The sequence below is a fragment of the Drosophila sechellia genome, chromosome 4, assembly GCF_004382195.2.
Source record: "Drosophila sechellia strain sech25 chromosome 4, ASM438219v1, whole genome shotgun sequence".
Taxonomy (NCBI): domain Eukaryota; kingdom Metazoa; phylum Arthropoda; class Insecta; order Diptera; family Drosophilidae; genus Drosophila; species Drosophila sechellia.
This window is the reverse complement of record NC_045953.1, coordinates 810955-827787: the sequence shown is the minus strand read 5'-3', so window position 1 is coordinate 827787 and position 16833 is coordinate 810955. Positions and strand designations below refer to the sequence as shown.

Sequence of the window (16833 nt, the reverse complement as noted above, 5' to 3'; positions counted from 1 at the left end):
AAAATTGTATAATGAAAAACCGGTTCTGCATGTACACTTTATTTATTTTTGTTTTATTATAATGTTTTTAAAGAAAGGATTAAATAAAACATAAATCCGAAAATGAGCAATCTGATGGCGCTCTTATAGATTACCTACGATGCAGATTCGGTATACTTTAAATCCAAATATATATACATACAAACATTAAATAAACTTTCAATTATGTATTTTGGGGATGTGTGTGTACACCGCGCTTTCTACAATAAGAATAAAAGTCCACTCGGAAATGCGAGTGCTAAAACAAGATGGGTGTAGGTGTAATTGGTCGAGGCCCCTTTTATCTTTTAAGAGGCCCAACAGAGACAGCGCTAACATCATGAATGGCCTGAAGAGGACAGGCCAAACAACACCGAACATTTGAATGCCACCCTGAGAGCGCGTGATGTTTTCGACCAATGGAAAGAGCTAGAGTAAGACAGGGCGTGGCCTAAGCCGCGTTCGTGCTACTTGCACCCTAATGGCCAAGCCCTGAGCCATTTTCGCCCGACTCAGACATAGTTTGAGCACCGCGTCGACCGCACGTTCCCGTTTTTCACTAAAATCTCGATTGATGAAACTTTAAAGAAAGTCACATCAAAGCCAGTGTATATTCGCGTCCATTCCATTTGTGCTATAATCGTGTTTTTATGAATAGTTATAGTTTCCCATTTAGTGACAGTGATAATCAGTTGTTGTCCAAAGTAATTACTATTAAATGTACTAGAAATGGAGCGCCAATTGCAGTCACGCTTTAATTATACAGTTGTATGCAGATAAGTCGTAAGTTCAGACGGTAAATATATTATAAAATACAGGAGTACTAAAAACTAAATATTTATTTTAATACATATTCTATTTATAAATATCGATTCCAAATTAAAAAGTGTCATCTATCCGGGAGTAATTTACTATACTCTCCTTTTTTTAAATGAAAGATCTGCAATGGCAGCTGAGTATTTTTTTTATTCTTAAAAACGGGATTAAAATAGCCCCGTTCTTCCCGATAAAATTAAAAGACAAGTATTTTTCATTACTTTAAGAGATAGTAGTAATCTAAACAGTTTTTTTAGAAATAAAAATAGTGTCAATAAATGGCGTTACCAAGCGTTTATTGTGTGGCCATGTGATGACGACAAAATTGTTTTGAAACTAACTTGCACAGCTGTATGCTTAATTGCAAGAACAGGCGGACAGACGGCGGACATGGCTCGATCCAGTGACTAGTGATCTAAATCAAAAGTATGAATATATACGTTATACGGCCGGAAGAACTGTGGCAGTGTATCGCGTCGCACCGGACATGTCGATTGCCTTAATGGAAACACCCGACATGCCTGCTCCAAAGAAAATACAGTCATAGTTGATGCTATGGTGATGATTCCACAGCCTCTTACTGAAAAACTGAAGCCAACCGTGGCCTACACAATGAATCTCCGTTCGCTGGACTTTTTGAAAATATTGATTATCGAGGACTTTCCGCTGTTGTCCAGTCCCAGCTCCTTTTTCATCTTTATTAAATCGGCCAAATGTGCAATATTCCCATTTTACTGGCGGACACCCATCAATTTTATTTAGTTTACCGCGATTTTACTGACATGTTTGGCCCTGCACAGGGCTTTCAATGGCCATGGCAACCCGCTTGGTGTTGGCATCGATTTATGGAAACTTATGGCACCCTTCAACTTTGGATAATTACTCAGATCGGACGACATTATCAAATAATCAGCCACACAGAAAAATCATGTCAACACATTTTTGCTTGCTTTGCTTTTTGACAGCATGGGTCAACAAACTTACGCTGCGTCCTTGTCTCTAGAATCTGTATGCTTAATCTTAACCTTTACAGTTCTAGCTTTTAGCTTTTATAGTTCCTGAGATCTCGACGTTCAAACGGACAGACTGACAGATCAATAGCCGATCAATAGCCGAGACGATTTGACCCTGTTAGTTTTGTAAATTTCTATCGATTTGCCAAAAAACTTTTTGCCACGCCCACTCTAACGGCCACTAACCGCCCAAAACTGACACGCCCACAATATTGAAAAATGTTTTGATATTTTTTAATATGTACAATATTGAAAAATGTTTTCATATTTTTTAATATTGTTAATAATAATATTTTATATTAATTGGAACGCCCACTCTAACGCCAATAAGTCATCCAAAAATTTTTTTTTTCTCATTTTATTCACCAATATCTATATCCCAGAAAAATTATGAAATTTCGCGTTCGCATTTCTACTAGCTGATTAACGGGTATCTGATAGCCGGGGAAGTTGGCTAAAGCATTCTCTCTTGTTTTTTAATATACGCGTTACTCGAAAAGTAGAAGGGTGTACTAGAAGGAAGCATTTCCGACTGCCCAAAGCTGCCACACCAACAGTTTTGAAAAATGTTTTTTTCTCATTTTTATATTAGTCTTAACAGGTTCCAGCCATATGCTAAAAATATTTGGTCTCGTCCACAAACAGCAAAAAGCTCCCATGCCGAGGATTTCGTATATAGTATTTTCTTTTTTTTTTATCTGGTTGACTATGTACATATAATAAACTTATTTTAAAGGAAAACTGTCTTTTTTTATTTTAAACAGGTGGAATTGGATGGTCTTCGATGGTGTCACCAATGTCGTTTTGGTGTGAATGTTAAGTAGGAAATGGCGCACTCTGACATATGTGCTTCACAGGCGACCACTGCCGACCAGGATCAGGGAACGTCTTCAAGCGACAGCAATGTTCCAAAGCCATCTTTGCCTAACATCTATCCACTTGGAACGACAAGAACTTCACAAGCTCAATCAACGACGATGAATTTGGAACAATACCGCCTCCAGCTGTATAACTATGCACTCAATATTGAACGACTACGCTGCCCCCAATATGGTGGGACGGGTGCCAGTGGAGCTAGTGCTCCTTGGTTGCATTTAAGCCCCTACGGACACCATGGCTCAGGCAGTTTTCCATCAGTTAATCGAATGGCCGCTCTTTCAACAATTTCTCTCTTCCCACAAACTCAACGCATCTTTCAACCCGAGGAGCCTAAACCGCAACACAGCTATATTGGTTTAATTGCCATGGCCATATTGAGCTCAACTGATATGAAGTTGGTTCTCTCAGACATTTATCAATATATTTTGGATAATTATCCTTACTTTAGAAGTCGGGGGCCGGGATGGAGAAACTCCATCAGGCACAATCTCTCCCTAAATGATTGCTTTATCAAATCTGGACGAAGTGCAAATGGCAAGGGGCACTACTGGGCAATACATCCAGCCAACATGGAGGATTTTCGCAAAGGGGATTTTAGACGTCGCAAGGCGCAGCGTAAGGTCCGAAAGCATATGGGTCTATCGGTGGATGATGCCAGCACAGACTCGCCCAGCCCGCCGCCTTTGGATCTTACAACTCCACCCCCACCGAGTTCCCAGTCCGCTCTGCAACTATCTGCCCTGGGTTATCCATACCACCAGCATTATATCGGCCAGTTCTTTAATCGGAGCTCAGCACCTGGTATGACGCATTATTCCCCCCCAGATCCATCCTTGTTAATGCAACGACAAGAGGCGAATAACCTGGATCAGACAATCCACCCAACTCAGCTTCAGCAGCCACATTCCCATCATCAGCACATTGCCTATATCAACTCCACCACGACAACAACTATCGCGAATATGTTTTCGCAGACGCGAAAGCGCCAGTTTGATGTGGCTTCGCTACTGGCACCCGACGTCCAAATCGTTGATATTGTCTCTGAAGACCAGGAGTCCTCAGTTACGCCAACCACTTCGGCGAGGACAACAACTCAAACTCATCATACTGTCATTACCAAGCAAACAATTCACCGCGAAGTTGTGTTGGGATTAGAAAAGCCTGTGCAAGATGCAGACATTGACGCTGATATTGATGTAGAAGTTAATGTCGACGTGGTAGACGATAGCATTAATCCTGATACTGATTCTTATTCGGATGGGGAAGAAAGGCAAAAAACAAGGGGCACTTTGAAGCAAATATTTTCCATTGAGGACAATAACTCGTACCTAACCGATGGCAGGCTATCTTCATTTGATGCCGGTCCCGATCATGACCCAGACCACGATCCCGAAGACCTTGAACAGCACAACTTTTCAATTGCCAGCTCCGCAGCCAGGTCCTTGGGTAGCAGTAGTAGCCAACACGAGGAGTCAAGCTCACTAGAGGAATGTCCTATACAAGAGTGTATTGTCGCGCCCCAAACTGCACTCATATCGTCAATGGCTACTGCGAAAACATCGACCCTGACAGTTCCCATTTCAGATGCATATATTGAACTGAACCAAGTTGATCCACACATGCTGAGTAGGTACTACGGGTCGTATATTGCCGCAGCTGCCCGACGAGCAAGTATAGATGCATCAAAAACTTCGCGGACTTCCTCTATTACGCCGCCTCCAAAAATAGAAATGCTCTCACAAAAGTAAAAGATAATTTCATTGGCAAGAAAAGCAAACAGTTATTGTAAAATATTTGGAAACTAATTGTCTAAAGTTATTAACAACCAATATTAAAAACTGACCACCCACCCACAAAAATTCATACCATAAATTTATAGTTATTAAATAGAGTTCTTTCAATGTAGATTAATATTTAAACATGCATAACAAATGTTACAATATTGTTAAACTTCATAGAATTCAAAATAAATTTAGTGAATAAAACAATTCGAATTTCAGTCATCTTGATGTGAAAAAGGTTATGTTTTCAGCACGGTTACAGTTCTAGTCATTACAAGTCTTTAGCAACACACAAAATGCTGGGTCTGACCAAGAAAAATGAGCATTCAAGACTTTATTTTAATAATATCTTTCAGCTTAATAATAAATAACAATTATCAAAAATGCATGGGTCTCAGATACTTTGGGCTTGTGGGCGCTAGTGACGAGTCGGTCTTCGATATGAGATCGCACTGGTAAGGGTTACAGTATATAAGGTTACCTAAAAAAATTAACCTCATCTAGTGACTTACCCTGGTGTTCACGAATCCTTTTTTTAATAATCCAATTTTTGTTTTTAATTTGTATGTCATATTATGAGAGAGTTGCAAACTTGACAATTTTATCATATTTGTACGTAGTTTGCTATTGACCTAATAAAGTATGGAAGCTTTGGAGATGCTATTATTCCGCGTTTTGTAGGTGTGAGAAGGGGCGTGACCAAAGTGTTCTTAGTATACCGAAAGAACTTGGAAAGACAAATAATAAAACGAAGTATAATCGAAACATTTTTCAAAATTGTGGACGTGCCAGTTTTGGGCGGTTTGTGGGCGAAAGAGTGTGCGTGACGCAATGGGTGAACAAATTTACGCTGTGTCTGTGGGTTTAGAAGCTGTATTCTTCTTAGCCTTCTAGCTTTTATAGTTTCTAAGATCTCGACGGTCATACGTACATACATACTGACATTGCCAGATCTACTCGGCTACTGATCCTAAGGTCTTCCGCGTTATATTGGGCGTGGCACCATCAGGAAACAAATTTGAGTGTCTAATCTCTTTCTAGCTTTTAGGACATGCTATTGATTCTGAATATATAGAGTCCTTTTTAGGGCTCTACCTGTTACATTCTTTTTCAACGAATCTAGTATACCATTTTAACAAAGACACTAGAATAATACTGTTTCAGTCATAATTGCAGTACCAAAAGTGCCACCTATTGGTAATTTTTCATAACTATACTTAAATTTACAAGGTTGGTGCCCTGCCAACCTGCTATCTACACTTGTCAAGGGCTGCCATTCTGATTTCTACACATAAGTTACGATATGGCAGCGGTTCGTAGATGTTGGAATGGCAACGCCAACCATCCTCGCAAATCAGGATAGCATTTTTGGAAATACTGAAAAAATACCGGCGATTTCTGCAAAAGAAATCATGGCATGGCTTAAGCTCAGCAGGGCGCGAAAAGCCTGCTTCTTCGAAAACTTATCGTTGTTATGAAAAGTTGTTATCACTTATAAAGTATATTGTATATATTAATAAGGATTTTTAGCTACTATTATGTCTTGCGGTTTTTATATTATGACATGTAAAGCATCTTGTGTATATATAAAAGACCAAATTTATACAATGGGTGTTGCCTCTGCTACTCAAATACCAAATTTCAAGAAACGAATAATAATTATTTTCTACAGTTTTTCTTTTTAAAACGGTTCAAGGACAACCCTCACACACCGATTTCCAACATCATTGAAAAATAAGTAATCGATTTGAATGGAATACACATGTATAATATAGGGATGGTTACAAAAGTTCACAATTTCAAATTGCCACGTTGAAAAGAAAAGTGTTGGTTAAATCTAGAGGGTTACATTTTGTGTATATTTACAAAACGAAATTTTTAGAATAGGTTTTGCGTCTGCTACAAAAATTAGTATTATTAGTATTCCTTTTTTAAAACGTTATTGGTTTTTTTTTCTTCAAGGAACAAGTGTTATTTAAGCTTAAAGTTTTATAGACACTTAAACATTTGTATTTTAAAATACTTTAATGAACGTAAAGACGTAAGGAAATTATGTATATATTATAAAATGTTTTTTTAATCTTCCACTTCTCTTTAAAATAGTTCTTTACTGCACGGCGAGCTTAAACGTTTTACCAAATCCTAAATTACTGAACTTAGCAAAGTGTTAAACCAATCGGAGACATCTCACGAATTAAGCGAGGTCACTTACCAATTCTCAACAACATCAACAAATGAATAATCGATTTGAATGCAGTCGAGATGTTAACAAAAGTTCACAATTTAAAATTGGAACCAACAATTTTTGTTAAAGCATGAAGGTTGAGAGTAAACATGCAGATCTCATAGTATCTCAGATTATTGCCATGCCCACTCTAACCGTCATAAATTTTATTAATATTAATATTTATTAAAATTTGCCTGTTAAATTTTTATCGATATGCCAAAAATATTTTGGACACACCCAGAGTGCGGACAAAATCATATAAAAATATAATCATGCTTACCATTACGTTTCCGCTTGATCGTATAGTTGTTTATAGACTTAAAGTAAATCATGTTAGCGATCTCAACCTGCGTTACGATCTCCCAACGAAAACGTTCCCTGACTGCAATTGCAATTCCAAAATATCGGAGACGCAGAACAAAGCGTTAAATTCGCAAAGTATCTGCTGTAAAACTGGACGTGCGCAGGATGTCAAACTTCAGACAGAACGCAGAGCCGCGATTGGATAACAAGTCACAAAACCAAATTCCAAATTGGCCACGCCTCTTTTACATTATTTGCTTCTCTGCAAAAAAAGAGAAAATTCATTTCAGAAAGAGAAACCAAACATGCCCAAAAAATTCTCTTAATGTTAAAACTTAACATGTGATTAACATGCAGTTAACAGGAAACAGCAATGGAAGTGGTATTGGAATCAGTGACCAGTGAACATCGCTACACAGTGGTGGTAACATTCCACGTGCGCGGGCTAACCTATGCTGCATAAGACCACACGACTTTGAGTCGGAACAAAATGACTTTTGACTCAAAGCCCGCAATGCACCGATTGCAAAGATTTGGTTGCACACACAAGTTGTACACAACGGATTCTCAGGGTGTTCTGCCTTAAGATCGTGCACTCACACCATTATAGGACCCAACACATTTTGCATGTGAATGCGGTGCACGTGCATCTGCCTTGTACTCTGTGTTGTGCATTTGTGTTAAGTGTTAGCTACAAATCATTTCCCTACAAATGTCCACTGAGCCTAGTGATGACGCAGAGCGTCATGTGTATTCTATATTTTCGTAGTATACCGTTCCATGTAGTTCACATTTTTCTTAGCATGGACCAAAGTCAACGCCAAGAAACAGCAATTAAGCTCAAACACGCTGAACAGTGCAAAACGGTTTTTGTGCGGATCAAAAATTATTCTTGCAAGCTCCGAGCACGAGGTGCATCCTTGGTAGAGTCAACAGAATTTTGATAGGATATGAAGATGAACACAAGTAGTGTCTTTACACAAAACGCAAATTAGGAACTGGCAATGGGTTGTCTGGAAATCCAAACCAAATGGGAAAATGAAGATATACATACATAAGCTCATAGCTCGCGGGGGGAGCGACTAGGAGGTTTTTGTATAGCCCAGAAATACCCGAAAATGTGCCATGATCCAAAGTATCAAAACGTTTATCGACGTGTCGTAAGGCAAACAAACGGAAAATAATCGGGCGCTATACATGTGACGCAGAAAAATAAAGTGAATTTTCAAAGTGCCATAAGATAATATACATAGATATACGCATCACATTTATATATATTTGTCCTATAAAAATGTAAAACTTGCCCACGGCCGATAATAAAATCCTTGATGCACCTAGTCAAATGAGTACAACTCAAAAATATCTAATCTCAACCGGGTTCCGTAAGAAAAGGTGAGTATACTATGTTTCCCCGCAATGGCACTATTCAAATTCCACATACGACAGTCGTAAAAGATTTCCCCTACCACAACTTTTGGCATTGTTCTTCCAAAAGCTCAGATCTTAGGCCCGTGGTTCGGCCAGAGTGCCCGAATCATCGCGGTTTGTTATGCCGGTTGCTGCTCTAAACAAGCATTGGTCGCGACAGGTGCATTGCCACGCAAGAATATCTTTCGGGGAGGGGAGGGAGGTCTAAGGCAATGGTCGGAACTGGAATCGAAATTCGGGCTGGTCGGGCTGATGGGTTGGAGGATGGGAGGAATACTTCATGAGTAGCTGGCTCGAAGAAGTTGGATATCGTATACGAAATGGACTGGTTTTTTAAGTCGCATGTGCTTGTGTGCCCGAATGGGGACGTAATCGAGGTCCTAGATATATTAATGTATTTTATTGCGGATTTCCAAATCCTGTACATACTAATAATTGGAATTCTACATTTCTGTTCTTCAAAGTATTGGCTCCAGTTTGTTTTCGATTCGCTCGAATTCGATCGCTATATCTAGTTTTCATTTGGCACTAATGATATGGGCATTGAATATCTTACACAATTGTACTTGTCGAGCTATTGCTTTTGTTGCCGCTTTCCGACTGTCTACTGGAATTGTTTAGTCGTTGTCCAGTGGTGTCACTCTGGATCGCCATAAATTCTGGAGCCCATAAGAACAGAAGGCCGTGTTGCGCATCGTTTTTAACAGGCACCTCGGTTACATCAAAGAGACAATCAAAGGAAAAACAATGATTAAAGCACCACCGTCTTTTAGGCATCACCTTTAATACTGTGGTTCATGCAAATCTATGCCAATCTATCTCAAGAAGCGCAATGATGATTATAGAACTGTAACACTTTTTCTGAGAGTTCATATAAATGAATGATGGTTTAGGAGATGGTGAAGCATCGAATATATCGTTTAATTCCTTAATGATGTTTTCATGAGCTTTGTACGGTTTGTAGCGTACACTTCACAGTACTATGCTTGTTATCAATTGCGGAGGTATATAGAATAGTTATTTTTGCGCAGAAATACTGCTTGCATTTTTAAAAGATCCACAGCGCTTACCCATTTGCACGCACGATCATTAACTTCAACTTGAGGAGTACGTACGGGGGCAACATGACAGGTTGTTTATCCAGTTCTGCCTGAGAGATCTGGCAAAACTGGCCCACAGAAAAATTAGCAACAACGAACTAAACAAGAAAATAGTTTTCTTTCGGGACCGAAGCTTGAAATACACTTGGAGGTTTTGCTCGTATAGGCATCCTTTCATAATAATTAGATTAAATATGTTGTATTTGACCATCCTTTTTGGTACAAATTATACTAGCAAAATATGTTATATCTGCTAATTGCATAATTCAATTAGAATGTTATTAACAATAGAAAATAACTATTCGTCTCTTTAATAAACGATCTTTAATAGATCTTTTTTAAGTAATAAGTAAGTAATTTTTTAATAAGTAATAATTTTGTTTCTTTAACAACTTAACTCTGCGTGTCAATAGGATCTAATTAGAAAAGTATGTTCATAAAAGCTTACAACTAATTTCCATCCCTGCGAACATGCTTTTACGCAAGCGTCTAGATCTTGCAAACTGCAGTGAAAAACATGTTTTGGGTTATATAGATAAAGCCCGAATCCACATAGCCATGCTGCAAATAGCGTCGATCCGCCGGGAGGACATAAGACGACAGTTGGCGGGAATGCTGCATGAAAACTAGTTGTATAGCTGACGCTAATGCTGTTGTTTTTTACGGCGGTGCACAAAAAAACAGCAACCCAGTCGAAATATCAACAGGTGAATGCGTATCCAAGAAATCAATAAAAATGAAACAGGAAATATCTGCTAGCCGGATCGATGATGCGAAGGTAGCCTTTTGGCAAGCTGAGTAACTAAACCACAATAGCCCGTCGAGCTTTAGATGTTTAAATATCATTGTTAAACAAAAAAAAAAAAATATAATAAATAAATAAAATATAAATTTATCATGACAAGCAGTCGGTCTGTCCATATGATCGATATGATCTAGCTTTAATATGATCTAGACGAAGAGATGATGTCAACGGTAAAATTTAAGTGTGTAGAATCAAGTCAATACGACAATTGCATACAAAAGTTGTTTTGTTTGTCCTATATGAATTACACTTCTCCACCCATTCTGATTTTAATCAACAGACGATGCGTCTGTTTTCGTATTCTCGAGTGAAATAACAGCGCGGCAGCCAGAGAGAGTTTCTTTGAACAAAACAATTTGATCACAACTTTAAGATTGTCAAATGTATAGTCAGGAAGTTTATATTTTTGTTTTATATTCGCGAATCGCGTAATGCAGAACGAATTAAACATTAGCTGTTGTGAAGGAAATGAGTCTATTACGTTCGTTGAGAACAGGCACAAGTAAGCGTTTCCGACTTTTTAGGGTAATACTAGCCGAGCAAATCTAGCCAGTTTTCCATTGCCCTCGTTCTGTATGGAATATCGGATAGTCGAGGCACTCCACTTCAGCTTGGTCAGTTGATTTTTTTATATTGTCTTTTGCAACAAACGTACATATGTGTGTTTGTACAATTTTCTCTTCTTGCACAAGGCCTTAAGAGCAAAATAAATGAAAAACAAACAACACCGCGCTTCGCCGCAAAAAAAATTAAAAAACAAAGATAACAAGAAACACAGAAAGAGTTCAAGTCAACGACTCTGTGACCATTGCAGATGCGGTACTGTGACTGCATCTGAGGCTTCGCCCAACGCAAAATGATGTATTGCTGATATCCCAACGACGCGGGGAAACGGAAGGGACCAAACCAAACCACTTCGCTGCATTTCGCTTCTTCGTCTTACACGCAGTTTCAATTTAGTTGCCGATCGTCACTCACTTTCTTAAACAGTACAACACGTTTCCGTGCGAGTGTACTCAAATATAAACCTAAAACTATAAAACGAAGTGATACCCTTTCAACGACATGTACACACCTTTTACACAATGCCTTTAGTAATGCTAGTCTGTACATAAGGCTGAATGTAAAAGGCAGATATTTAATTAGGGGAAGACATTACCAATTACATTGATTGACTCGTGGGCGAAAAGTTAGCATAACGGGACCTATAACAGTGACCTCCCTCGTATTTATACCCGTTACTCGTTGGGGAAAACGGTATATTAGGACTCACTTCCAACCATATAAAGTATACAGATTCTCAATAAGGATCTCTAGCCAAGTCAATTGGGCTTATGGCCGTATGTCTGTCCGTTTGAGTGTCAGGATCTTGGGAACTATAAAAGCTAGAAAGTTGAAATTAGCCATTTAGAGTCCAGAGACAAAGGCGATTTTCCTTCCTAATATTGCCACGCTCACTCCAATATCCACAAGCCGCCTACACGCTCACAATTTTAAGAAATGTTTTGATTTTTTTTTTATTTCTTATTTTTTTGCCACGCTTATCTAACGCCCACAAACTGTCATCCCGCACTTTGCCAAACTTTTATCGGTATTTTGGCCACGCCCAATCTTATGCCCCAAACCGTACATAGCCGCCAGGCGTTTAATTGTTTTCCGTTTTCTAGTCTACCAAAAAAATGTTAAAATATCATATTTGCACTCCCACTGGCTTAGTAACGGCTATCTGATAGGCGAATAGCTCGACTAATCCGTTTTCTTTTGTTTTATATCCGAGCTTAAAATATTAACAAATATATAAACTTTACGTATTAGGTTTAAGCACCAACGATTGCAACGAGACAGAAGGCTGTAGTCGGGATTTCCCGTTGTCAGATACCCGTTACTTATCCGTATACTTAATCTCAACCGTCTTGCCTTTATAGTTCCTATGATCTTGACGTTCATACGGACGGTCAGACGGATATGGCCAGTTCGACTTGGCTACTGATCCTTATCAAGAATATATATACCTTATATGGTCGGAAACGCTTCCTTTTGCATAAACGTTCTATAGCTTCTGGCCCTAAACTCACGCATTAAAACTTTAAACCTGAATTAGCTTTAGGATGTGGAAGAGAGATGCATAAAAGGAGAGACCCTTTTTATACCTTTGCTATGGACATTGATATCAGTCAGAACGCAATGAAGGTTTATCAGTATCAACAGCTGAGTCTTTTTATAACTATATATACTAGTCTCTGTCTCCAACTGTATGAAACAAACGACAAACGTTTAAATCGAATAGAATATAAATGCTAATTTTTACTGATAGTTGTGTCATCTCATCGGCTATAAGTACATGGACATAAGTATAAGGCATGTGGACATCCATTAAAGTACGATACGTTCGCTTTAAAAAAATTCTAAAATTAACTCATATACTTACCGTTTTAACTTTAAAGTGACTCATTTTACCTGGCAGTTCTCAATACTAAAAATAACTTTCAAAATGCACATTTGTGGAGTGGGTAAAGTGGGGATTGGCGTTTGAATGTACGTTTTTGTTAATATATGCATACAAAAGGAGGTGGTTTCATATGCAGAGCAGATGTGGCTCAGATGTGGTTTATAAGCAATGATCTCACTGTCAATCGGTTAAAAGTCTTATGTTTTTGCACTATAGGGAAAGTGAGTTTTCAAACATTTCTTCTTCATTTATGGTTTGTAAGAGATTCTACTAAAACGGTCAAAGCCTCTTTTCCCCAGTTGCAAAGGTCTAAAAGAAACACTATCACATTCATAAATAATGTTGTGTTTTTTCATTATTAAGTTCCTCATGATCAAGGACTATCCCATTCTATTTTATATTCTCATGTAAGCCCAAATGGATTGGCGCACAGCTGCTACTGCCATCGACAATTTAAAATGAAACCATGAATACTCAATCTATCGAATGTCCGAATGGTCACATTTCAAGTATTTCAATAGCAAGAATATAAGTAGGTCCCTATCTGGTCTTTTTATGGAGACACCATATGGAAAAAGGTTGCGTTATGAATTCTATCGTAAGTACTTTCTGCTGAAACATCATACATTATTAGCAGCGATTGAAAGGAAAGAGAGCGTTGGAGGAGGAGATAGAGGAAATCTTAAAGTTTTGATGATTCTAAGATTAAACTCCACACAGCCAAAAATCAATTTTGTTGCAGATATCGTATCTTGAGAAGTGGGTTAGTAATTTTTTTAAAAACTTGGCATCGATTGGGTAAAAAAGTTAAGAAGAAAAAGTGCAACTTTTAAAGCCTGTCAAACTTGGAATTTAAAATGAAAAGTGTAATTGCTTATATCGTAACTTCTGTATGTTGGAGGTGTGATCGTCACATGGGTGAATGCGGATGTTTTTGTTGCCTCATAACTTTCAAATGGGTGGGGAAACTATACATTGTTGCAGCTGTAGAACCTATGTGTTTTTATTTAAAAAAATTCTCCCAAATGAAGGCTAGAATCGACGCCAAACTCAAACCAAATTGAGCATCCTTTCAGGGTCAAACCGAGAGACACATTTCATGCTTATTACACTTGTCGCACCCCATTGGGTTTAGCCATGGTTTAATTCTTTCACCCTGCTGATTACTATGTTTTCAGACTACGTCACTCTCCTTTACTTAATATATGAAATCTCCCTTGTCTACACGTAAATGCAAAGACATTTGTCGGCTTATTATTCTGGACGGTTTTCTTACCACATTTTAACAGTAGCGATGAGGACCTTGAAAGGGGATGAAACTTTTTTTAATACCATATTGATTTGCACTCATTCAAACGAAGTCTTTAATCTTTTAAGATCTTTTGTAAATCACAAAACAATAGTATATTTATCAAGAAATGTTGGTGCGTGTCGTGCAGTGGTAAAAGTGTCATATCCACAAAAGTGCTCTGAAAATTAACCCTTTCGGACCGACATTGTATGGTTCAGGTTAACAAATATATATTAAAATTTATGGGGTCGGAAATGCTTCCTGTAGTGCAATTTTAGCTTATTCTTGACTTAACATAATGATCCTCTAGGGGTATTCAAAAATTATACGAAAGTCCCTCTTAACACTGCACTCGGGTAGAATATATAAATTAAACGTATGTATGTTACTGCCCAATACGAGTCTGTAAAATAATGTATAAGGGAGTAAAAAAAATGCTGTTCAACAATATTCAAACAGCGCAGTTTTAATGTTAGCCGTCATATAATATTTATCAATTTAAACAATCAAAAAATATCCTCAAGCACTGATCTGCAAACGAGCATATATGAATCAAACCAGTGTCAAGTTATTCCTACAATGTTAAGCAGAGTCCTGTTTATAAGTAAGTATATATTTACTAATGATAGGAAAATTTTCAGTCCTTGTTTCGGAAGGCTGCTGCTAGATAGAAATGCTCATAATAATGCACATAAGCCTACATAAATAATACATCGGCGGATGGAGTCTCGACAGCCGGATAAACGGAGCAGAAAATGTAGTCCTTTGTAAGCTATGCGAGGTCCAGTCAGCCTTTTGTTCGCGCCTTTTTGACCAAACAAGTGCACCATCAACAAACAAACAATACACACACAAAGCGCATTCAGTAACAAAACAGTCTTAAACAAAGCAAACCACTCTTTGAACTCCGATTTGTATGAGCGCCTCGATCCCCATTCACTGCCTTGTGTAAAAAGAAAGGATTTGACAACTCTTCGTGGTTTTCATATGTAAATTTAAAATGGCCATAAAGTGCATCATAGTCTTAGTAAGCAGCGACATCTGACCATAAAGTAAATGAAGGTGAGTAGGTTTTTTTTTGGCGACACGACAAAACCGAATGAGTTAGTATTTATACCCGTTACTCATAGGCCAGGTTGGCTGGTCTAGTGTTACTGATCAAGAATATATATATTTTCAAAGAATATTGCATACCCATTTACTCCAGTTGTTATGAGTATACCACGTAAATAATCCGTTCGGTCAACACTTCTTGAATTTTTTTTTTTAACAAATAAACTTAAGGAATGAAGGGTGCATTGAAATTACAAAAAATACCCTTACATCGATTGACGATTAGAAGATTTTGCGAAAAGAATGTTTCGAATGTTACATTTCAGGCGGGAATACAGTTTGTAGTTGAAACCGAAATCGTTGAATCATATAATCTATTACGACAATAAAGTTACATTACATTACAATGCTATTTAAAAATTTGAAAAAATGAGGAAAAAATTCCCTTTTTTTTTTTGCCATATATGAGTCCGAAGTACTATATTAAAATTTGATTAAGCAAATCTATAAAAAGCTTCTCGTCTCTGTGATTTACGAAATATTTCGTTTTTAAAATACATTTTGTATATTTGAACGCCTTAAATATAGTTGAAGCTGTTTGATGGAATTACATGTTTGTGTTTCTTCAATTTGCAAAGTAGCAAACGATTCCTTTGAAAATGCCAGCAAGTTTCACCAAAGAACGCTCGTTGCCTTTTCCCCTTAGAACCGTATTCATTTTTAATGCCAGCACGTGTTTGAGCAGCCGCATTAGGTCTACTACCAATGCTCGTAAACAATGCTCGCCACAATCAATAGAACAGACCAAAAGTCATGGGAAGGTTATGACCTCAATTGAAAATTCATTAATGCACCAAAAGGATTTTTTATGTGCTTAGGATGTTTTTTGCGGCTCTCAAAAGAAGGGGGAACTAATATTTATTGTATGCACCTTCGAGCCCACACCAATCAACCACCGATTTGGGAAAGAGATCGGCCAAAAAAAACCTTTAAAAGTGGTGTAATAACTGTTTGGCCTATGTTTTTGTAACCATTACAACTGTAAAATGACCCTCATACAAACTATATGGTTAGCATTGTTATTACTAACAGGGAAGTACTATATCATAATATCATAATAGTCATTATCATAGATCATAATATCATATCATATCATAAGCAAGCTATTTTCTGCATGCCTATTCTCAGTTTTCTAGCTTTTATATTTCACGAGATATCGCATGTCATACAGGCGGTACAGACTTACTGTCCTACCCGCTTAGTTATCCTAATCACGAATATATAAAATTCTACTTGTTGCATACTTTTCATCGGATCTAGCAGGTATAAATAGTTCGGGCATCAAACGAATTACAATTCTGTTTTCATAAATTTCAATTGAAATTTCAACTTTATATTATATATACATATAAATTGAAATGTAGCTTTTTGTTAGGAAAAAAACCCTTATTAGCCTTGACATATCAAAAATGTGTTTTAGCATACTTCAGAATCGGGAATTAAAGTATGCCGCTGTACTTTTCAACGAAGCATTTCCAATAACTCCCTTATCCCTCTGGTGTTTGCAATCCTACTTGCTTGCCGTAACTAATTTGTTATTTATTTATTTTCGGTTTCCATTACTAGCCCTTTGCGTGTCTTCTTTAATATACAGGATGTAATTTTTTTAA

General features: G+C 37.7%; 2 protein-coding genes across 3 annotated transcripts in view; both read left to right on the top strand.

Annotated features, from left to right (window-relative positions):
* Positions 1-553: 553 nt before the first annotated feature.
* Positions 554-4802, top strand: LOC6619487. The gene is made up of 2 exons (XM_002043666.2): positions 554-801; positions 2612-4802. The coding sequence occupies exon 2, from the start codon at positions 2675-2677 to the stop codon at positions 4472-4474; it is 1800 nt and encodes a 599-aa protein (XP_002043702.1). The 5' UTR covers positions 554-801; positions 2612-2674; the 3' UTR covers positions 4475-4802.
* A 2642-nt stretch (positions 4803-7444) lies between these two features.
* LOC6619486 (transcription factor SOX-5) overlaps positions 7445-16833 on the top strand; it is a 35242-nt gene continuing 25853 nt past the window's right edge. Inside the window, exon 1 of one of the 2 annotated variants that reach the window (XM_002043665.2) lies at positions 7445-8429. In XM_002043665.2, coding sequence (XP_002043701.2) covers positions 8380-8429 — 50 coding nt within the window. In that variant the 5' untranslated portion in view covers positions 7445-8379. The remainder of the gene's footprint in view (positions 8430-16833) is intronic. The other variant, XM_032723907.1, reaches the window with a different exon arrangement.